Raw genomic sequence first — 25,850 nt, forward strand, 5'->3', positions numbered from 1 at the left:
CTGTAAAATAACCATCAGCTGCATCGTGGCGCATAACCTCCCCTGGGTTATGCGTCAGCAGGTCGCATAAACTTGTAAAAAAATATGTAAAATAATAATATACTTTTAAATTATTTCATTTGATATATATTTAAAGAATAAGATAAACTGTTTACTAATATTCATTTTAACTGTCGTTATTGGTCAAGCTACCTTATAAGGCTACAAATTCAAAAACCAACAGTATCAAGAATCTCTCAGTCGCAACTCGCAGGCTGGAATAAGAAAATTTTCAGTGTCACAAGCCTGGTTCTTCTGTAATATCTTCTATGGGCTGAGCTGACACAGGGATTACAATATAATTAACTAAGTAAAAGACTATATCAAAAAATAACATTTATTTTCCAACACTACATTCATTTCATGCAATTATGACGAGATACAATTTCCGTACTTACACCGATTCACTAGTTGGAAACTATAACAAGAAATTAAAGATCACAGAACGACGAAGACGTAGAAAATAATACTAACATCTTCACTTACTGTACTTGAAACCTTATTCTACCTTACCCTTATAAATTTAAAACTTTGTTATTGGTCACGAAAGTAAAAACAACATTGGATTAATTAAAAGTATCTAACTTATCTGCTACAGTCTCATGAAATTCAATTCACATAAAGGCTATTGTGACAATCGAATTTCATTTGAAATAAGAATAAATTTTAATATAGTCACAAAGATAAAATTACTTAAATAGAATCTGCAGCAGAAATACATTATATGTTTTGTCTTAATTATAATATAGATATTATTATTATTGGACTGGTGGTTTTATTTAGTGTTTCGTTTGAAATGCAGACTGGCAGTGTTACAATAAATATAATTGCATTAAATAAATATACTCGAAAACATATGCAAGGGCCTGCTCACATAAGGCTGATGTAAATAACTATTAATTTTATAATCATTAACATATTGTAAAGCATCAATTTCGTTGTTCCACATTAATTCTAATATACAAAGATTCAAGTAACGATAACATTGTAAATAAATGTGCTTATTGATTTTTGTACCAATCAATAAGATATGTACACAATATACATAAAAATTATTTTCGTATGCTTCCATTTATTTTTCAAGTGATATATTTATTGGTACGTAAATATCACAATTAATTTGATAGCTAAATAAATGATTGCACATTTACTTACACTAACATTATTTGTAACTCTTAGTTGATAGAAAACTTATAATCCTTAATAATATACTTATCGGTTTTTTTTACAATTTTTGATTCTAGTCATATAATAATACTACTTAAATAAAACAACGGTAATCATTTGAAACAAATTTTTAGATTGACCGTTATTAAAAATAATATTAAAATTATCCTAAATATATGATCCAAATTCTTATAAAAATATATTTACTTAATGCTATTAATGTGGAACGACGGATTGTACTATAAAATGTCCAAAATAAAAAACCATCATTGCACTTCAGGCACAAGCATATTCTTACAAAGCAATATCACTCGCTATACAATACTTTTATAAAACATTTGAACCTCTATAATTGACTCTTACATTGTAAGTTTGATGGGTAATCGTAAGAATTCTTTGAAATAAAGTCTTATAAATGTTTTATTGCAATATATAATATTAAACATACAAATAATAAAAATGTTGTCTTCTTAAATAATAAATTCGATAGTGACATTTTGACGATTCTATTTATTAATTACACAACATGGATTTAAACTAAGTCATATAAAGCCAAATTAAAGTATCATTATGTTATGTACTCGTACAATCACTGGAGATCAAATATCAAAGGATAAAATTCTAAAAATTAACATTTTTAAAGATATTATTATTGTACTTTGAAGAGCATTCGAAAAATGTTATAAGCGCTATTTATTTCAGAATTAACATTAATTAGGCTCAGACAGTCTGCATGATATGTAAGAGAGCTAAGACCAAATAATATTAACATAAATAACACAAGACAGATATATTGAAATTTTGTAAATGCTTAAAAATAAGATTTAAAATCCTGTTTAATTTCAAAGCTTATAAAATTCAATTTTTAATTGAATTTTTAAATATTGCAGATAATTTATCTTAGATATTATTTCACTGTAAACATGAACATATATGTCAGATAAATACATAATACTGACTACAATCTAGTGAAACAGATTCTTAAATTATATTACACACATTTAATGTCAAAAGATAAAATAAAAGATTGGATAAAATTCAAGATACATTCGTAAATTTTAGCCAACCTCATTTAATAAGTACAATGAAAGTATAATATAAAATGTATCATTGCAGAGCTATTCAAATCATTAAGCGCCATATTTTTTTTTTTTCTACACACTAGAACTATCTTAATTTGCACATTTCTTGCACTTGATAACATTTTACGAACGCGAGAAGATTTTCTTAACCTAAATAAACACACAAAAATATACGCCATCTAAAACATTATTGTTATAGACATCACATTTATTAGGACTCTCATTTTAGTCTGGAGATAAAATTCGTTGCGGATCCGTGTTGACTACTTTGAATCGGAACACATGCATTTTTATTACAATATAATATTATTTTGGAATGCTTCTGAGGTGGGAATATTTACGCTGCATCAAATTGAGCGGCCAAACGTGTGCGACCTGATGAAGAAATTATTTCTTGTTATAATTAACTAAATTGAAAGAATAATCTCAAAATGCAATTGAAGACGGCTACAACTGTCAATGTCATAGTCTAGGCAATTGCTCAAGAAATGTACCTAAACTTAGAATTTGGGTACATTTAACTATGATATATATAGCTTGCTTGCTATACATATAATGTCTATCAATGCATTGGAACAAGATTTAGTCGATTTATTCAATAGTTTATTATAATAGGTAGCAGAAAATTACATAATATTAATGATTATAACTTACGTTTATTATCCTGGCCCAGTAAAGCCGTAGGAACTGGCAGAGCACTCGCGGGTGGTGAACACCAAATATTTGTATTTGGTGATTCGAAGACGCGTGAACCCTGAAAAAATGATTAATCTTTATGATAAACAAAAAAAAAATGTACTAAGTTACAATATCATAATTACATAGCCCTAAAAACCCTACCAGGGTTTCGTGTAAGCCCATCTGGGTAGATCACATATTCTAACGCCAAACAGCAATACTTACTATGGCACGGGGTACACATTTCATTTATTTAATATTATGATATTAAAGATATTCACATTTCACAACTGATAAAGACTATAAAAGAAAATCATTTTTGTTGTTTATTGGGTTTTTATAACTTTAATATTATTGTAATTTTACTTATAAAAGTTTGATATAAAGTATTTAATTTATTGACAATTCTTACCTTCTGTCCTGGCGGTGTATCATACACGGAATAATCTTCAACAGCGCATCGAACAGGAGCCAAGTCACGTTGTTGCGGTAGTGTGACTCCCGCAGCAAGTTTCCATAACCCTTCGCCATCAGTTTCGATAAATACAGCGCGGTTCTGGCGAAGGAAACTTACTGCGGCGTCTAAGTCTGAGGACATCGTATTTGGATTAGTAAATAATCGACTTTTATGACAATATTTAAGAGACAATTTCTACGAGTACTTTTCGATCGTCTAATTTGTTTTTAATATTATATTTATTTAAAACCAGAAATATTTGTAATTATTATATAGCTTAACTTTACTTACCCAACTCTGCATTAAGGAATGACAGGCCATAGCGTTTCGAATACTCGATGACGATTTCCATGACAGGAAGCGGACCCGAGCGATCGGATAGAATTTGGGCAATTCGCCACACGGTGCGCCAATTTGCCGTCAAGCAAACTTGACGTTCGCATATTTCTAAAACACCGGATGCGGTTAGGCTGTTCAGGTCCGGGTCGGCGCCGCACAGGCTGCGGAAAGCGGTGACGAAGTACTCCTCTGTGGAGCCGCGAGCGACGCTACGGTCTGCGGACAGCACAGCACAGGCGGCAAGAGCGGCGCTCGCCCAATGCGACGCATCCTCCGTCAGCTGAACGATCCCTCCTTCCACGAAGCCCCCCGCGGCGTATACGAGCGCCTCGATCGACGACATGTCCAAAATGTCCGGCTGCGGAGGCGCTCCGAACTGCGATGCGTAACGCGCCGGCAGCGCCGTCAGCGCTACGGGAACTAGAGTCCTGAGCCGCTGAGTCATCACTGCGCGCGCCGCTTTCGTAGCCAAGCGCACGCTACGTTCGCCGGAGGGCTCGCAGTATACGGTCACCGCTTCCGGTATCAATTCGAATAACTCCACGAGTTTAACACAACCGTAGTGAGCGACACGGAGCTGCCGGCCGAAATGTGCGTGATACGCTGGCACGAAACGGGAGAATTCCATTCGTAAATTGGGTGTATAGCATAGCAGTTCGACAGCTTGTACTGCGAATTGGACGGTGCGCGCTCGCTCTTCGGGGGTTGGGGTTCGACGTGGCAGGGACACGGTCCCATCGTGGCCGATGATGACGCTCTGGGGGACTACTCTTTCCATGAGTTCTTCCATAGTGCAGACTCCATAGTCGACGGTTGAGAAAGGACGACCGATAGTAGCTTGATACAGTTCAGGAATGTCTTGAAGCATGATCGTCCGACCGGGTTGAGCCTTTAGTACTTTCAGTAGATCCGACGTCCAGCGTCTTCCTTGCGCTGCCGCGGAAATCGTAATGACGCGGTACGATCCAGATCCCAAAACCTGTAAGCGTATAATTAAAATTTTACAATAATTCTACCAAGTCTTGACAAAATGTTCTTACATATATATTATAGCTAACCACGATAGTGTTGCCAAGGGCCGATAGTAAATCTGGGAGTTTTGTGAATCCATAGTCAGCGACACGGCATTGACGACCAAAATGATGGTGAAATGCGGGTATGAGTCTGCAAAAGCAAAATAATTAAAATCATGTATAGTCTATGTATGTATAGATATATATATCATGTATGTATAGTACTTACAGATAAATATGAAAGCCCTAATGCAGACGCGATATTATGTGACGTATTTACCGAGTACGTGAAACTGAGAACCAAAAGTATATAAGCATATATAAAGCGAATATAATATGAATTTATACTCACTTGCTAAACGGAATTGAGCAGCGCGGAGCGGTACGGAGCAGGTCGATGAGCTCCCTCTCGAACAAAGCTAGCATGGGTTCCAGCGCCGGTGCAGTACGAGGCCGATCACGTTCGCCGCTCGAGCGAGATGTCTCGCCTGCACGAAAGATCAAGCAAAGAAATGTAATTAACATATACTTGATAATCACGACATTATTAAAATACCAATAATATGCATTAACTTTGCAAAAGCAAGGTTATTAAATAATTTTGGATGATAGTTTTCCACATGGAAACATTTAATGACCTCAGGCTAGATTTTTTTAGTACTCACTCAGATAACTGAGAGAAGGCGGCGAATCAGCCCGGGCGATACGCCAAGTTAGATGGCGTGATGGACTATCCTTGACCTCGAGATTAGGGATGCTGCGCAGAAGCAGCTCTAACGCAACACCACGCCGAGAATCTGCCAGAAGCGGAGGGAACACGGCCTCATAGCACTCCACGAAACTGTGAAAAACAATTCATTTTAGAGTGGAATTAATTATAATGGAACCTTGATTTTTGGAAAAATATTACATTATAGGTACTTGTTAATGAAACTAATCTAGGTTTACCTAAGTAACGGCAGTATCCCTCCATGATTCTCCAGTATAATCTGGGTATTCTTTGCCAAAACTGCTATTTCCATAAAGACCGGTTGCAAAATACGGCTTCCATCTTCATGGCCGGTGTTCATAAGCGCGTGTATATGACACTTCCAGGGCGCCTCCTCGGTCTCGGTGTTCGACACCGGCGTGTGGTCGACGAGCTGCACCATGCGACCGAACCCCTCGTGGATGATGACCGTGTCCTTGACCTTCGCAATATCGGACGTGGTGAGCGCGCAGCAGTGTCGGCTGGCGTAGGCGTCCCGCAGACGCAGCAGTGGCAGCGTGTAGTTCTTCTGGTCGAGCAGAATGGCCCGCAGACGGATCCTCAGCACGTCTAGGTTGGGCGCGGGCGAGGGCCGGCCCAGCGACAGCTCGAGGCGGCGGCCCGCCCACTGGTTGTCGAGGCGGCGCTTGTGCACGCGCGCTATGGCCAACCGCGCATCCCACTCGGAGCGGAGCACCACCGTCGCCAGCGGGCCCTCGCCCGCCGCCCAGATCGAAACCCGGACCACGGGCACGTACTGGTTAAATAATTTCATTAGCATTTCCTGCGGAGACAAAAAAATTTTTGTTAAAAAAAATACTATACATACAATATCAAAAAACTTAAACTACGTATTTGCTTAATATGTTTGGCAACAACAAATAGAAATTATATAAATAGCTTTAATCTTATTAAATAACGATAAAATCTACCTGTAAAACGATCGGTTCGTACGGCGGCAGGTTGGAGACGGTAAGCTCGGCGGTGGTCTCCAGCTCAGCCTCGCTATGCTCGCTGAAGCTGGCGGACGAGTTCCACGGGGACGCGGCCCGCCGGCTATCGTCGCCGCTGTTGCTGGACGAGCAGCCTGACCGGTCTAGGTTCACAGTACCTGGTGTTGTTATGAACAAATCATGTTTTATGTTATATTTCAAGTAGTGAGCTACCAAACGGTAAGCGCTAACCATCCACCTTTGAACTTTAAGAAATATTATGGAAAACATCACTTAATACCGTTAGTTGCCAGCCATGTCGACCATGCGAAATAAAGTGTTATGCAAAATTTTAGAAGTCACTGTTTAGCGCTTAGTGTTTTTGGAATCGGTCTTAAATATATAATGCCGTTATATTACATTTAGAATTAAAGCCGCGTCAGTTTCTTTAAAACAAAGTAACAATACATAATGTAAAACGTATCCACCCATCCAGCGCTAAACCAAGAAACGGTTCGAGGTCACATGTGTAGCGTATACTTGTAAGCTAATATCGTATGGAGCTGTGGCTGACCGTGCGTGCCCCTGATCTTGCGCGGGCGCGGCGCCGGCGGCGGACAGAAGTCCAGCGGCGGCGGTGTCGCAGCGGGCAGCTGCTGCAGCGCCAGCGCCCACTCGCTCGACACGCACCGTGACCTCTCCGGTTGAGCGGTTGACGAATGCTAATATACATAGTAAATTTTAAAAAATCAAGCGAAGCGAAATCTACAAGCAACATTCCGTTTGACAAAAAAAAAAGTGTCAGTCATAATAATTTCTATTTTTTAATTTCTTCGAGAATAAACAAGAGAAACTACTAATATAAGTTTTTTACCTATTAAATGAAGATTACGGTTTCATCGTATAATAATTATTATTAACTATTTTTTAACTCCTAGAAGTCGCATCATCAACATGATTCTTACGTGTCCGCTCCTTGATAACACTAAGAACAATCATCTTCTTCGACCATGTCGAACTATTGATAAATATATATCGTAACGATATGACGTAGTTGAGTCGGTATTTCGATTATTAATAATGATATAAATGTATTCTACCTACAAAGACAGGTGTATAACCTCGTAACTGACCTGTGCTACTGGCTGCACAAATTGCGGTTGCGCTCTCGGCTGCACGGGCGCGGTGCTATATCCCTCATCGCTCGAATAAGTCGGTTGGAATGCGCTTTTCGCATATCGGGTGCTTATCTTTCGTCCGAATACATCCTCGCCTTCCATACGTTTTAAAGCTCTAGAATATATACATAGATTATTAAACATTCTATATATAAACATAAAAAATTATATATAATAAAACCGTCTAAATAAATCTTATTTTTCCTTAAAAACCTTTAAACGTTGTCTGGAATAGGTTATTTGTTTTTATAGAATAGATAGGCGGACGGTCAATTGGGCCATCCTATGGTAAGTTGTCACCACCGTCCATAGACAGACATTGTAAGAAATATTAATCAATACACTTACATTTTCAATGTGCTATCAATACTAGGAACTAAGATATGTTCCTCGTGCCTTTAGTTGCACTGGCTCACGCACCCATCAAACCGGAAGAGAACAATTCTAATTACTGCTGTTTTGCGGTAGAATATCTGATGAGCGGGTAGTACCTACCCACACGAGCTTGCACAAAACCCCACAACCAAAGGTTTTGCCTGTTATTATACCCTAATTTAAGGCCGAATTTAGTAATATATGCCGAGATAGAACTTATATGCAATCATTTTTGTGTGTACGCAAACACAAGTGCACTCTCCTCTCGATCAATCTCATATTCGATGCGAGGCACGATAATATGTATAAAGTACGCACATTATTATTTGATGCAATATCTGTTTTTTTTTTATTGGCCCAGCCCGAGATTCTGTACTTACAGTACTAAATTGGCACAAAAGTGAATAGATTTATAGACTTAAAATAAATTACATAGCTTTTTGTTGTTAAAATATAATAAAATAATATTTACTTTCATATTGACAATATATATATATATATATCGTCCATTTGCAACAACAATGTGATATTTAAAAAAAAAAAAACGATTTTTGGTTTTATAGAAATTCGGAATCGCCGTATCGCGATCTATTATCTGTAAAAACGTGATATATTTTACTCTAAAAATGACGGAGCTATGAGAGAAAGAGTCTCAAATATCACTGTGTGTAGTACTATCTCATTCGGCGTTCTGGTTGACTTTAAGAAAGTGACAGTTCAGTTGTCCCCTGTTAGTGCTAGTATGAAGTGCTTGCGGTTTTCGTGAAAACAGCTTGATAATCAAAGTTATCACGTTTTTTTTAAATGGTAAGTATAATTTTGATCCTTTTTTTACTTTCCCACAATGTAATGTATCATTTAAAAAAAACAAATATGAAAAAAAATGATGTGGTTGGTCCTGAATATCACATTTTTCTTGTAAAAATACTAAATTACATTGTGGTAACTTGAATAATAACATTGATTTGGGTTATTTGTTGATGTGCTGTTATTCCGGAATACTTTCCAATTAGGTTATGAATTTATTTACACTTATAACTTTATATGTGCTAAACAATAACTTTTTATTAGTATTTTATTTGCAGATGGGGTCGAGATCAAAACTAATGGCACAGTTAGCAAAAAGAAAAAATGAAGCCGATATTCCAAATTCTGACCCAGCATAAAATAGACTCTATAAAATGTGCTACTGTGAATAAAATATTTGGTTAGTAAATTGATATTGTTTTCATCAATACATCAGAATTAGCTGCCCATGTAGATAATTACGTAGTAAGAAGGTAGGTATACGTTTCAAGAAAATGTAGGTTCCTGTCTATTATATTCTACTTGTGTTTATCCTCCATTTTTAGAGAATTAAGAGACAATTCAAACTTAAAACCCCCGTAGTACAAGTTTATCGTCAAGTAGCAGTTCTTCGAGTAGTTTTTCGTCATCATCGTTCCATGAAAGTTGGTAGAACCTTTAATATAACTTAACTCGAATATAGAACAAATTACCTGCCCTGCTGTTTATGCATTTTTGCAGACAGCGATGACTCAGTGAAAGTCCCAGATTACCAAGTTGTAGCAAAAAAAGCTAAAGTTAACATTTACTTTAGACGAACTAACCGACATCTCAACGGCAAGGTGCACTAAATCAAATTTGCAAGCAACCAATCAAAATCAAGAAAGGTCAGCCTGCGAATCAAATATAACAGATTTACATGAAAATATACTAAATAATACAATAGATGAATCATACACCACCACAGAAAATATACTTTGAACGCCATTATAGAAAACACCCCCACTTTTAATCGAACCTGGCATAATTGAAATGGATGCTTAAACACCTAAAAAAAAGGAAAGAAAGACCAAGGCAGGAAAGTAATTGCCAGAAGAAAAAGAAAAAAATAGTGGTAAGTCCTACCGATCATCTAACACCAAGAAAGATATGCCTAAACGAAAACTTAAGCCAACTCGCAAAGAAATGCCAAGCCAATATAATTTACGTAAAACGACAATTTGGGAAATATTGAAAGGCAATGGTAATTATGTCAGGAGTTAATGAGAGCGGCACACCAGCTTCAAAAAGAGAAAATAATAATATATTATTTTGTCAACACTTTAGCTATAAACAATCGGCCCATAGAACTGCATTAAAAAAGAAAAATAAAGAAACAAAAAGTCTAAATAGACCTCAGTAAATACTTAAAAAAAATCATGGATGTAAATCTAATCATGCACACGTAGATGATGCACTGAAAAATGCAGCAAGAGCTTTTATTGATCCTATCCCTAAAATTGTATCTCACTACATACGGTCTAATTCAAAGAAAAATTACATCGATGAAAGTAAAACCATCTCAGATATTCACAGAGATTATGTGGAACAATGTAAGACTAATAACGTTGTTATAGTTAATAGTATTATGATTTGTCGCATATTTAAAGGACTTCAATATATCTTTCTTCGTTCCGAAAAAAGAGTTGCAAATTTTGCGAAGCTTACAAAAATAGTTTCGTAGAAGAAACAGAATTAAAACAAATTTATTTACATCTCGAAGAAAAACGTTTGACCCGAATAGAGAAGGAGAAGGATAAGAAAGATGTAATAGTAGTTGCCGTCAGCAACAGACCTGTTTCAGTGCCCTAAAGGAGATTTTTTTGTTTTTTATTACAAATCGAAATTGAATGTACTGAATTTAACAATCTACAATTTTAAAAACACCCATGTTGAAAGTTTTGTGTGGGACGAATCACAGGCTCATTGAGGTGTAAATGAGATTGCCACATAACAATAAAAGTAACAGCCTGTGAATGTCCCACTGCTGGGCTAAGGGCTCCTCTCCTTTTTTGAGAAGGTTTGGAGCTAATTCGACAACGCTGCTCCAATGCAGGTTGTTGGAATACACACGTGGCAGAATTTCATTTGTGAAATTAGACACATGCAGGTTTCCTTACGATGTTTTTCTTCACAGTCAAGCACGAGATGAATTATAAACACAAAGTAAGCTTATGAAAATTCTGTGGTACTGGCCTGGATTTGAACCCACGATCATCGGTTAAGATTCACGTGTTTTGACCACAAGGCCATCTCGGCTTATTGCCATATGCCTTTTTAAATAAATATCTGAAGATTTCGGAAGGAGACAAGCCTGTTTACTGTTTGTATTCAAAGTTTAATTGGTGTTATTTTTTTTATGAAACTTATGATGTAAAATTGAAAATAAGAGTGGGTAAATATGGTTCTTTTACGGGACTTATTGTATATATTTTTTAAATCTACATAAGTTGTTAATCTCATCATAAATATATTATTGTCAAGTAAAACTTACTACTACTTCTATAAGATACCACTATTTTTATTGTTCTTTCCGATTTATTAATAAAGAAACATTTTCAACAACAATGTTTTATTAATAAGTAACTCGAGCATCAAGTAAATCATTTCATCATCTTCAACGTGTTATTTAATTATAGCACACCGTAAATTTTGCATATTTCAGGAACAATGTGATAAGTTTTCTGTTTTTTTTTAAACGTGACAGTTTCGTTATTTTGTTAGAAAACTTACGATACTTTTGCAGGAATAGTTTTAACATTAGTTGATTTAAAACACGCTCTTACAGTATTACATGATCTGTGCAATATTTAAAAAGATAGGATCGCTTGAAAGTTTAAAAATCGTTTCCTGTAAAATCGAAGTTTTTGAGATATCACACTATCGTCGCAAGTGGGCGATATGTATCTAATAGATTAATACACAAAACAAGTTTTAAGTAGGAAGTTCCAAAACTAACGGATTATTATTAATTAATCGTGTACATGGTTCAGTGACCACTAAATAGCCTTCAGCTTTAGTTCAGCGAGCTGTAACTATCAATTCGTTCAAGTTAAACAAATAATTAAAAAAAATAGCAACGCTTCGTCGACTGTTCGATGAAAAAAAAAACTATTTAAAATATTAAAACAAAAAATAACCATTTAAAATTGGATATTATTATATTTTTCTTAAATGTGCTCAAATAACAGAATACGAATAGAAGTTATTTCGGCCTTAATTATAAACATATTTTAACATACCACATGTTCAAAGGAAGAAGACAAATTTAGTCACCCCCTAAACATCATTTACAGGTAAATCCTATTATATATTCCAAATTTTTGTGTGGTACACACTATTCTGTTAAAATAAATTTAGACTTTCTTATAAGCGGCTGTTTCGCCAAACGCCGATTCCTCCCTTTCTGCTATTATTGATTTGACAATTGAAAGTAGAGGTTTATAAGACCGGGCTGTACATTTCTAACTAACTTTTTACACACTAATTAAGTATGTATTAAAGTCCATGCTACATATTATTATTCAGTCAAAATAAACTTTATTCAAGAAGACTCAAAAGCAATTTCTCATTTTACAATTTTAATTTTAATATAAAGCTACCTACTACATATGTGCGATTGTATATCAGAATAGAATAAAATATAAGAATAATAGCATACTTGTAAGTGCAAGTATGTAAAACTCAGGTTTTGGAGATCACGATCTATTTGATTTTTGCCCTGCGGGGAGGAGAGGAGCGCGGAGGGTGTCTTGCGTGCCAGCTGCCAGCTGTCAGTTACGTGCACACAAAACACGCCCCACACGATGAAAATACTACAGTATTTTATTTTACAATATATTTAATAATATCCTGGACATTTTTCACACACGGCCATCCGATCCCAAATTAAGCTTATACAGAGCTTGTCTATGGAAACCAGACAACTGATATACTACATACACTATTTTTCTTTTGTAAATACATGCTTATATGTATAGATAATTACATCCAGACTCAGGACAAACAGACATGTTCATGCACACAAATGTCTGTCCTGGGTGGGAATCGAACCCACAACCTTCGGCGTGAAAGGCAAACATCGATCAACCACGCCAACCGGCTCGTCAAATACATGCTTTCATACTTTTGAAAATCTTCTTTAAGCCGTATACGTATGGACGATATACAAAATTTACATATCACTCAGTATCTGACAAACACAGTGGTAGACTAAGACATTACGAAATCACACACACACACATTCAAAAAAATCAAATCAAAATATTTTATTGCAATAGACTTCTACAAGTGCCTTTGAATCGTCTAGAGCTACCACCGGTACGGAATGAGGATTCTATCGAGAAGAACCGGCAAAAAACTCAGTAGTTACTGTTTTTATTTAACCATACACTTGACCGAGAATGGTGATTTTAAAATATATGTAATGAATGACCAGCCTTTACGCATCTGCAACCTGAATATTAAAAAAAAACATCTCAAACATTAAACGTAAGGATCACTACAAACGAATCAGAGATTAGCTGATTAACAGATTCGTTTTTGACGATGATGACGTTTCAATCGAAAGTGCGAAGACTGTAGTTAGTATCTTCACATTGTATGAGATGCAATTAACTTGTTTTGCTAGATGATGGCATGCATGAGCGAATATATCAACTACTACATTCGCTCCACGTATACTAGCTTTCGCTCGCGGTTAGTTGAATCCCTCCAGCTGTTAGATATAAAAATTATATACTTATATATTATTCCTTTATTGCGTCCTTGGTCCTTAATACTAAATTTCATTAAAATCGGTTCAGTGGTTTAACCGTGAAAACATAACGGACTACGTTCGATTTTATATTTTTTTCATTGGAATAGATAAAAAGGTTTTTTTAGTGCGTCTTATGATGTAAAGAAATTTATATATGTAGATATGTATTGAACGATAAATAGTCATATCTTTATCAAAGTTATAAACCAAATATAGAAATAATCATTTGATTGCATGCAGAATTGAACAACTTTATTTGAAGAAAAATTAAAATAAGTGTTCGACTATTTATTAAAAACGAGGAAAACTGATTTAAAAAACCTATAAATTTCCCAATGTCCCAATACCTTCATTCTTTTTGAAATGGCTTGGAACTTATTCCACAACGCTGCTAGAATGCGGAGTGGTAGATACAAACAAGATATCATGGCACGATGTTTTCCTTCACCGCCGTGCACGAGATGAAATATGAACACAAATTAAGCACATGAAAATACACTTTAAATGAACAGTAATACACTAATACTTCGCTTAATATTCTCATCTATGAAAGCTTCTTCTATCGTTGTACCTACCTTTGTTATTTACGAAAATTGCTATTGTTAGTGCAAATTAGCTAACAGTTATGATATTTGACAATAATACGCGGAAACGTAGAAGCAATTTTTAGTCTATTAAAGTAAAGTAAAATAATATGCATATTAATAATTTGTATAATTAAGTTGTTCCCCTCTTAGTACTTTTTTATTTCAAATATTTATTATTGCCTTACCAATATTAAATATTTGAAATAAAAAGTGCAAAACCCGTCTAAATAGATACCACCCACTTATCCGATATTATACTGCAAAACCGCAATATATAGTATTGTTGTGTTCCGACTCCGAAAGGTACGTGAGCCAGTGTTACTACGGACACGAGGGATATAACATCTTAGTTCCCAAGGTTGATGAAGCATTTGCAACGTATGGTTAATATTTATTATGTTGTCTATGTCTATGGGCGGTGGTGACCATTTCTAATCAGGTGGCTAATAAGCACGTCCTAGGTGGACCTATTTAAAAAAAAATATTCGCTCTGTATCGATAAATCGAAATAAAATAATGCATAGATAATTAAATTGTTTCAATTAAACAGTTCTTATGAAAAGTTCGCACTCCTTTACATTTAGTGCTACATGTGAGAAACCCGGTCGAGGTGCTAGTGAAATATAAATTAATGAAATAATTAATCGAGTTAAGTTTAAGCACGATCAACTACTTCCTCTATAGCGTATAGAAATCAAGACGACTAGATGAAGTGCCTCCGACAATTTGTCGAAGCGATCGAACTTTACTTTCGTCAAATTCATTCAATTCAATACATAATTATTGTAACTACTGAACACGTGTTAAATCGAATTCATATATACCATTTCCAAACACTTCGGACTCTTTAACGTACGAAATTGACAATCGTTATGCCGTTACGACGTATTAGTCTAGGCCTGCTGTTTAAGTAAGCTAACGATTATTGTATAAAAATTGCTACCCGCCTACATATGACAAAAAATAGTAGTTTTCTATGCAAGTTAATTTAATTTTATTAAAACAAAAACCACAACGTGCTACTAATAAAACGTTGCATTTAAATAATAATCTTTCTTAATTATAGTTTCATTTAAGTGGACAATATTATATTGTTCATTAAATCGTTGCAGCGCTTTAGAGCTAAGAATTGAATTTTTTCAATCCTTACGTAACACATTTCGCAAATATAATTTAAATTACTTACCCCGTGAGTAGCATCTTATGCTTGTTTTATGGCGACTTCATTAAATGCTTTCAAAGCTACACAATAAATAATACGAATATATTTAAAACAAAACTTTATAAATGTGTTCTCGCTTGTGCCTGACGTTGCAATGGCCGATCTAGTTTTAGTTTCATTCATGTATTAAATGAATACATTTATGTGGGTAAATATAAAATATATTATTAACGGAATATAATGCAACGTCTATACTTACGAAATGAAATCATACCTTATATCAATTTCGTGTTAGATTTTTCCGGTTCGAGGCCAAAAACTTCTATCGAAATAAATATATATAATACTTATTATAGTTACATATTCAAATATTATACTATGAGCGTAAAACGTAATACATAATACACGCTTACGTGTGTTATAATAGCCTAGATAAGGAATTGGCTTCACACGTATAAAACAACAGTTTTACCCTATGATCATTTCTTAAGAAACAATATATAAGCAAATGATATAATAGAATATTGTATTAGGCCGAACGATCTATCCGCCCGTACAATAACTTTAACTTTCCCATGCGTTTACCTAGATATAAGATATCTAGGTAAACGCATGGGAACTACTCCGAAAACTGTTCATATCGCGTACGTTAACGGTATATTAACCGATGATCGTGGGTTCGAACCCGGGCAAGCACCACTGAATATTCATGTGCTTAATTTGTGTTTATAATTCATCTCGTGCTTGACGGTGAAGGAAAACATCGTGAGGAAACCTGCATGTGTCTAATTTCATTAAAATTCTGCCACATGTGTATTCTACCAACTCGCATTGGAGCAGCGTGCTGGAATAAGCTCCAAACTTTCTCCTCAAAATGGAGAGGAGGCCTTAGCCCAGCAGTGGGACATTAACAGCCTGTTACTGTTACTACGTTAACGGTGCATTTTGTTTATATAAAAATAACATTCCTATAATGGAACTTATGAAGATAAGAAGGCGAGGTATTATTATCTCTAACTATCGATCTCTTTAAAACAACCGTATCGACTTGAAGTCTTGAGACAAGTACATAAATATTATTTATTATACTAAATGTGAGTGATAAATCAGTAATTGAAGTACATTTGTAGCTTATTCTTTCAATGTTTTTAACCATAAACCAAATGATTACTTCGAATTACTGGTGGTAGAGCTTTGTGCAAGCTCGTCTGGGTAGGTAACACCCACACATCAGATATTCTACCGCAAAACAGCAGTATTTGGTATTGTTGTGTTCCGGTTTGAAGGGTGAGTGAGCCAGTGTAATTGCAGGCACAAGGGACATAACATCTTTGTTCCCAAGGTTGGTGGCACATTGGTGATGTAAGCGATGGTTAACATTTCTTACAATGCCAATGTTTATGTGACCACTTATCATCAGGTGGCCCATATGCTCGTCCGCCTTCCTATTCTATATAAAATATAATCTGAATATGTCCTTGTGCCTGATTGGTCCTGGGTTCAATATTTTCCTCTGCAACTACGTTGATAATAATAATTATAATTAATAAACTATATCTCAATATATGTACCATATATGTATGAAGATATTATAAATAGCCTAGCCTGCCTAAAACTATAATAATATATTATAATGTAAATTGATAGTAGAAGTAAAGTATGTGTTGGATATATGTTATGTATAACTGCTGAAAAAACAAATTAATCAATAAACACTATAAAATTTTCTTATTATTAGTTGATTTCGCAGAAAACCAGAAAAAACAAATACATAATTTTTAAATAGTCATGCTTTTTTTATTCCTATAAAAAATCATCGATCTCTCAAAATATTGCAACAATAAAAAACGAGGATAAATTCAAACAAAAACTTCAGGCAGATTGTGTTTTAAAATTTATATGAGGCATTGTAATTTTAAACTTCGTTCGAAATTCAAATATTAAGTAAACATTTCGACCGCTAAAGGTCGAGTTTCGTTATAAAACGGGCAAGTCACCCATTAACGATTTTCTATTTTTAGCGGGTTATTATTTTGTTTTATTTTTAGTACGTTAGGTTTTTTGTGATATTCCTTAGCTGTATACAAGCGAAATTACATTAAACTTCAATAAAATGTAATATTTGCAAATTGTTTTCTGTTATATACAATCAAATTGACGAGTATATGGTCGCTGCATTATCAATTAACTCATAAGTTACATCTACCCTCAGATGATCGTTTTAAAGTCAGCTGATCGATTCCACTAGAGTTCACTGACCTCGTTCTCTAAGAATGTGACGTGTCATTAAAAATTATAGTTTTGTTTCAATTCATATTTGATAAATGAATACTTGTACTTGCATCTCAAACGTAACGAAATTGATTTAAAATTGAATGATTAAATAAGCCACATTGTTATTTTTCTTTCCTTAAATTATATTTTATTTATCAAAAAAAGATGAAAAAATTTAAAGAAATAAATGGTAAAAACAATATTTATAATGTAACGAATTATAAGATGTAATACTATTGTGCCAGAGTAACTACAAGACATAACATCTTAGTTTCCAAGGTTGTGGCGAGTATGGAATGTTTAATATTTCATACAGCGCCAATATCTATGGGCGTTGATGCCGATTAACCATCACGTAGCCCATCTGAAGTCAGTTAGTTTTAGTCGCTTACATCGCGAATGGTATGAACTTTTGTGTTGAAGCGTTTTGAATGCTAGTTACTCCCCTAATTTTACTCCCGTGCCTCGGTAGGCTTAGTAAACTCGAAAATGCCTAGTAAAGCCGTTGGTCCTACGCCTGAACTCTTTCCAGCCGTGTCAGATTATGAGTTAGGGAATGGAGGTGTTCGCTGTACACACTTGTGCACAATAATATGTCCTGTGCAGTTGGTTAATGTTGAGATTGGCCGCCATGACCGAAATCGGTCAGTTGGACATCGTCATTATTATCGATTGCGTTTTTCCTTTCTAATCTTAAAAGTATATAACTATTCAAATTTACAATCACTAATTTCCAGAACAATCTAAGCTATGATAAATTATTGTATATACTTTTGCGTAATATTTTTCACGTTAAATGTGAATCGACGATCTATTTATCACGTACAATGCAATCATAACAAACATTAAACAAATACAATAAAATAATCATGTACAATTGTTTAATACGAAAAAAAAAAAAACTTTTTTCGTTTTAAAAATAATAATAATACACGAATATGAAAACCTTATAACGTATCGTACACACGGCATTATGTTTTCAAAATGTACCGAACGTTACATAAGACACGTATTTGTTACTGTTTATATACCTACATATTTATCGAGACAATATTTCTAGCTGGTGACCCTGAACTCGAATGCATACATAGATGACATCTACTTAAACCTTCACAGGAAATTTCCTGCTAGAATAAAAAACCTTATCAACTGAAGGTTATTACGATATTATAATAAAACTAGCATTTAACCCGCTTCGCGGCTTCGTTCGCGTTATAACTCTTTCTTCAAAAATGAACGAATTTCATACATACTTTATTAATTTGGTTTAATTTTTTAAAGTCCTTCCTTAGTTTTGAACTACTGTTTAAAAGGAACCCGTATGCAAATTTTCATTGTACTATGTAGCTCCAATAGTTTGAGTTGTGCATTGATATTTCAAGCAGTCAGACACTTTTATATATATATACCATTTTTTTTATCAATAGATCCATCCAAACAAATATATAATTGAAATATAATATACATATATTACATTGTAATAAATATTTTTGGATTCAATTAAACATGAAGACGACATAGGTTTAAAAAGTCAAAACTACTGACAATCGAAAAACTTTAGAATAGTTTATCGTAATTTGCGAAATGTTTACATTTAAATTTATAACTTGCTTACAAATCATAGAAACATTAATTCAACGTTTTTTCTTTGTCCTCTTCAAAAATAATTTATCTTTAACAACTTAAAAAATCTCAAACTTTTCAGTACTACGCTATTACCCTAAATAACAAAAACAAACAAACCTTGTGACCTGCTAACTAATGAACTAAGCTTTATTTGTTTTATTATATTAGTTTATTAATAAGTACACGACAATATTTAATTGAATACGAAATTAAAATATAAGAGTATTTAGCACATACCCTCCCTGTATCTAATGATCGTGCTGAGGATCTTGACTTTTAAGTTTTAGAATCGATATTGCAAATAAAGTTTAATGAAATTATATTTCTGTATATAAATATGGCCTAGTGGTTAGAACGCGTGAATCTTAAACGATGATCGTGGGTTCAAACCCGGGTAAGCACCACTGAATTTTCATTTGCTTAATTTGTGATTAAAATTCATCTCGTGCTTGACGGTGAAGGAAAACATCGTGAGGAAACCTGCATGTGTCTAATTTCATTGAAATTATGTCACATGTGTATTCTACCAACCCGCATTGGAGCAGCGTGGTGGAATAAGCTCTAAAACCTTTTCCTCAAAAAGGGAGAGGAGGCCTCAGCCCAGCAGTGGGACATTAACAGGCTGTTACTGTAATATAAATAATGTATTAATATCAGTTTTAAATTTATAATTTGTCCAAAATAAAAAAAAATCCCCGTTAACGCTTCAAGCGTATGACGAATGATTCAAATTTGCGTTGTCCTCCTTTACGAATCTCGGCTCACTTTCACTATTTAACATTACATTATTCGAATGAATAAATATTAATATAATATATATGATGTACAAAATTATGTTATTACATTAAATTACTTGGACACTTCAATTGGACCGTGTTGTGCAGAAATTAACCCACAGATACATTAATAAGTTATTGGAACATTTCTGCAAGGGACCCGATTTTTGATCAGCGGGCGATATTTTCAGTGCCCTATGGCCGACGTTTTCTTTCAAAATAATTGCATTTCATTTAATGGTATATAAATAATAATTACCACATTTATAAACGCCAATCAGCGCTTATATACCCATGAAAATTGTTTTTGATATTTTCGCGTCCTTTGTTATTTAAATTGTACATCTCGCTTTTAAATTTTAGGTATTTCTTAATAAATAAAAATTAATGTGTGTATGTTTATCCTCTATGCGTTCCTAATACATTCATCCGATTTTTATGAAACTTTGGCGAGTTATTATGCCTACGTTCGGGAAGGTTTCTAGCACACAAAAAAACCTTTTTTGTTTCTTTGTGTTTTGTGTTTCAATACAAACTTTTTATGGGGACATTTATTCAATCCTTGCGAAGCCAAGATTGGTAGCTAGTATATTATAGAGTGTAGATTTCGCAGTCGCCATTTCCTAATAAAGTTATATTTTTTATAATGCTTCCTTTAGCAATCCAAAATCTTTAGAAGTTTCTTCAAAGATTGCGATAGAAATTTATTTTTATCCTCAATTACTGCCACTCCAAAAACCGAAGGGAACAAAGCGATCAAATTTTTTTCAACTTCATTGTTTTATTTTAAATAATTTAGACATTCATTCCCAGGTTACACGCTCGATTTTTTTTTAGTATAATTTCATAAATAATAACACTGATATAATTATTAATAATACGTTTGCTTATCAAAGGTAATTTTTTTAACCCTATTTAAATTTTATCTCAATTTAAAATCGCTTCGAATTACTGGTGGTAGGGCTTTTTACAAGCTCATCTTGGTAGGTTGTCAACCATCGCATATTCTACCGCCAAAGAGCGATACCTAGTATTATTGTGTTCCGTTTTAAAGGGTGAGTAAGCCAATGTAACTCTATGACCAAGGGTCATAACATCTTAGTTCCACAGATGGTTAATATTTTTTTCAAGTGGCAATGTCTATGGCACTAAGAAATGCATACTTAATTTCTATCGCAAAAACCAATAATTAATAAATAATTAGAACATTTATTGAATAATATCAACTCACCTCGAAGCATGGTCAGGTGTAGGGAATTTGAGCATAGCTGTAGAAGCAGTGACACGGAGAACCTTCCCTCCACAATTGTCGGCCAGTCGTCGGAGACGCCTCGACACCCGTTCTGGTGGCTGATCCATTGGTAAATTCGCTACTTCCATTTCACATGTTGGCTCTTCTTCTTCCGTTTGACTCACCTTTTATGATAACACACCATAGTACACTAGTTATAAAGTTCAGAAATTCAAGTATAAAAAAATTACTGTGTTATATGTGTTCCTTTTACACATTAATTTAGCATTAAGGAAGGATTTTAAAGAAAGAAGTATAAAGAAGATGAAAGTTTGTATAAAAATTCATTTTTTTAAGAGAGCTATTCCAATTGGTAATAAGCAAGTCTCTATTATGACGTGAGCGAAGGCTCGGGTAAAGCGCTAGTAATATTATATATATATGACATTGGTACACTACAGAATCATAATAAGTTCTTTATGCTTTAATTTCTATGTCGTATAGCTTAAAATAATCAAATATGAACATAACTTATTTGATCTGTCACATAATTTTCTATACTTATTTAATCAAAATGTTTTTGTTACATTGTGAAAAAATATTTCCTACATATTTATGTATTATACGCAAGCATCAATTGCTAGCACTTTCTATAAAATTCACACAAGCACAAATTTTTTTATTTTGTCAACGGTACAAAATTTTATACTAAAATGCCTCAGTGACATGACTGAGTAGATAAATATCAATGTATACATGAAAATTGTAAACCTAATATTACATTAGTAATTATTACTATGGCTCTTTCAAAAAGCAATTTGAAGCACTTAAGTGTTTTCAAATATTAAGCAACTAGTAACTGATAACTGTTGTTGTTTATTATTGTTTTCTATTAAAATATAGGTTAATTATTTTTTGTTGATATTTTATCATTTTGCTCTATTTTTTACTATCTTATAATGAGATTTGATGGTGTTCATTCAGGGCAAAAAACAAAAGAATATATATATATATATATATATATATATATATATATATATATATATATATATATATATATATATATATATATATATATAATATATATATATTTACTAAATTGTTTACTTGAATATGCCTATGATTTTCATTATGTATTATCTTGAATGTCGGCAAAGTTATTATCAAAACTTGAAAGTAAAACTAAAGTGGATATAACCAGTTAAGTCAAATAGTGTTGCATTATCAATAAACATATACAAATCAAGAACTGTTTGTATTACATAATATAGCAGATCTATTAGCAAAGCAAATATAATATGTAAATGTTAGCTTTGTTTATCTTTAATTCTTCCATTGAAATAGGCATAATTAAAAACTTGCAGTAAATCTTTACAATACCTTAGGATTCCTGGGAAGATGTGCGGTAAGATCATTGTAACAATAATGAGAGGAGGCACAAGCAATTAAGGCCGATGAAGTGTTCTGTTTATGTACCAATATAACCTCCATATTTTTCCTGATTAACAACAGACAAAATTAGGGTACAGAAACCATTTTTATACAATACAGCACAAATAATCATGTCAAATACGAACCTATGCCTAAAATCACACAAATCTGCTGCAAAATTTATATCCCCTGAGATCAACAATAAAGCTGCGGGAGCAGTATGTAGCTCCCCGAATCTCCTCATACATTGCCTTAACTTTTCATCGGCAGCATTCTTTTGTGTCCCACAAACATGAATTAAACTAACCTAATGAATGAAAAAGAAAGAGTTTCTTTACAATCGAAGACAAAATTTTATCAATTTTTTATAATAAAATATTGGAAAGCTATTATAATATTAGAAAAAAATTAAATAATTTAATTTTCTTAAGTCTCAGACCTACCAATTTTTAAGATCAATTTATAATTTAAGTTGAGCATCTTTGAATTATATTTTATAAGCCGTTGGATGCGGGCAGCGCAAGACCGGCCAACATGGAAATCCATGGGGGAGGCCTTTGTATTTAACAAATTCATACAGACATTATTTATAATACTGTCCACTATGTAAACATCAACACACATAATTTTCTATTTGTGGTGTTCTCCTTACATGGTAATTCTATGATAAGATATATATTTCCTGAATCTATGTTTATTGAGCCAATGTTATTGTTATTGTTATTGAAGGAAACGTGAGATTCTATAAATGGCAGTGCTGTGCAAATAGACTATATATAATGTTTCATACAACTTTTAGGTGCCCTACTTGCTTATCTTAGGATTATTTAAATAATAATATATCATTATATATATAATAAAGACATGAATTAAAATATTTACTTGAGCATCATTAAGTTCTTGCAGGCGATTTGGAGTTTCTTTTCTCACATCACATACGACTACAAAGTCTGCTTCACGTCGCCCAGTAAGAAATTTTGCTCGAATTGCTGCGACCACATCAATTGCGGAACAGCCCCGAGGCACCTATGTTAATATTTCAGGTACAGTCATTTTGTGATAAAAAATATATATAATCAAATATGTTTCAATGTTATATTGTTTACCTGACAGTTTTCAATATCCCAGAAAATTCCAACTGGCACTGAAACAGCTGTTCGCTGTTTGTGATGTCGAAAACGTGATCGAACTCTCGCTCTTTCTACCGGAAAAACTCCGTCATCTCTTGAGCTACCATTCATTTCGTCAGACGATTCATCTTCAATATCTAATAAGAACATGATATACTCTTATCACATAAGAATATATAGCACACAAAAACAGAGCGTCGATTGGTGGCCGAGATAATAGATTGCAAATCAATGCACCACATACGATACATATGTTCGTTGCATAATAATACAGACCTGTAATCCATAAACGAGGGGGTAATGGTATTTTCATTGCAGGGCTTGACACATTACTAGCTAAACCTTGAACAGAATGACTTCTTGCTTCCATGAGATTTCTTTCCGTACCCTTGATTAAGCTCATTGTACTCGTCGAAGTAATATTTTATCACAAAATTTATTATTATTCATAGATGTGAACAAAGCCTTAACCAAAAGTAGGCTATTTGAGCCCTAAATAACAACACGTAAACGAAACACGAAAAATAAGATAAATACTTAAAATACTACATAAGTTGCTTAAATCGTATGGATTTGCGTCTAATAAAACAACTATATACAAAATGTAAAAACAAATTTACACTTCGCTACGCCATTTCCACTTTCCACAGACTATGTCATTCTCATTACAAAACACACGGTCAATCAACCATCAACTGCGAAGATCCCGACTTACCATACTCTAAAATATTTTGCTCCTCCTTATTTTAGGAAAAAGTCGTAAAATTAAAAATATTTTCATAGCAAGATTCTGAGCCTCGACGACTCGCTTGGACCTCGGAAGAACGAACTTACCTCCTCAGGAAACGCGTAAGATTGAACCAACGTCCGAGTGAGGTGATTTCAAACGGCGTAAGGTAGTTTCGAGCTATTTGGTATAAATGTGGCTACAATGGAAATAGGGGGGCCAGGTCATTAACGTCCACCAGAAGGAGCCTAGGCTAGTAACAGGATATGGCCATAGTTAGAGTAGATATTATTATTATTATTAGATTACCCGTGCGCTTAATTTCCTTTGGCACGGGAGAGTGTTATAGCGTGTTCAAATTCAAGTCCATATCTATCGAGTTCGAGTTTGGACTAAGCTCACAAGTGTGATATATGTCGGTGGTTGTGGTTCAAAAAATATTTCAATTTACAATTGCAGCCGTGACGCTTGTCGTGTTGTGTCTTGAGGAAGAGAATACAGTTAACTTTAAACTCTTCTTCTGTTGCAACTGCTTGGACGTATGTAATAATAATAATAATTTATTTATTCAAGTAACAAGACTCATATACAAAATTACAAAAAAAATAAAAATAAAAAACAATACTGTCTACTACTTATACAATTTACTGGTCCAGCCGAAACTTTACAACAGCGATTTATAAAAATACAGTCTAGTCTGTTAGCTACCATGATTAGAATTTTGTTTGAGTGGGCCCGCACCTGTGAACCAATGATGCACACTTTTTTCGCATTAATGCTAAACTAAAAACAGCCTATATTCAATAAAGCGAACATCCCTAAAGCACTACAGAAGCGAGGCAAACCCATCAGCAATCTAAAGGCGTTATTGTACTGGACACGAAGAGCATTGTATGATTTTAATGTATAATTAGCCCACAAACTACAAGTATAAAAAGAGGTACAGTAAGCGCGGAATAATGTATTTTTTACAGCCCTTGAAGCAAGCGCAAATCTTCTGACAATCATATTAGCTTTTATTGACAATGCTCTCCTCTCCCTTTCAATGTAATTATCATCTTTGAGACTGGTGGTTAGTATATGTCCAAGGTATTTAAATTGGAAAACTTGAGTCAAGCTCATATTATTAATAATATTAGTAATGAAGCAATAAAAAAAGATTAATAATCTCGTTAAGTAAGCTGAAAATATAAAATATATATAAACCCAAGCTTATACACACTTTCTAGCAAGCACGAGACGTTTTACGTACCGTATTCTAATTTCTAACCAGGGTTCACAATCTAAAGCCAGTCAGTTATCGTACCAGGGCCC

The 25,850-nt window shown here is 34.0% G+C and overlaps 1 protein-coding gene across 1 annotated transcript; it reads right to left on the reverse strand.

The window, feature by feature from the left end:
- Nucleotides 1–362: 362 nt before the first annotated feature.
- LOC126770756 (meiosis regulator and mRNA stability factor 1) lies at nucleotides 363–24,449 on the reverse strand. The gene is made up of 17 exons (XM_050490299.1): nucleotides 24,086–24,449; nucleotides 23,786–23,946; nucleotides 23,562–23,705; nucleotides 22,826–22,986; nucleotides 22,629–22,746; nucleotides 21,249–21,433; nucleotides 7,589–7,748; nucleotides 7,030–7,177; nucleotides 6,456–6,634; nucleotides 5,724–6,307; nucleotides 5,441–5,616; nucleotides 5,128–5,263; nucleotides 4,821–4,926; nucleotides 3,715–4,741; nucleotides 3,379–3,554; nucleotides 2,943–3,042; nucleotides 363–2,663 (listed from the first exon to the last, which is right to left on the reverse strand). The coding sequence occupies exons 1-17, from the start codon at nucleotides 24,210–24,212 to the stop codon at nucleotides 2,626–2,628; spliced, it is 3,726 nt and encodes a 1,241-aa protein (XP_050346256.1). The 5' UTR covers nucleotides 24,213–24,449; the 3' UTR covers nucleotides 363–2,625.
- Between the last annotated feature and the right edge of the window lie 1,401 nt (nucleotides 24,450–25,850).

This window comes from Nymphalis io, chromosome 9, assembly GCF_905147045.1.
Source record: "Nymphalis io chromosome 9, ilAglIoxx1.1, whole genome shotgun sequence".
NCBI lineage: Eukaryota > Metazoa > Arthropoda > Insecta > Lepidoptera > Nymphalidae > Nymphalis > Nymphalis io.

Excerpts from the sequence above, each read along its gene's own strand:
- LOC126770756 (XM_050490299.1), bottom strand. The coding sequence starts at position 24,212 with ATGAGCTTAATCAAGGGTACGGAAAGAAATCTCATGGAAGCAAGAAGT. Across the intron at positions 6,308-6,455 it reads ACGAACCGATCGTTTTACAG|GAAATGCTAATGAAATTATT; the intron begins GTAGATTTTATC and ends TTGTCTCCGCAG. Across the intron at positions 4,742-4,820 it reads CCCTTGGCAACACTATCGTG|GTTTTGGGATCTGGATCGTA; the intron begins GTTAGCTATAAT and ends ATACGCTTACAG.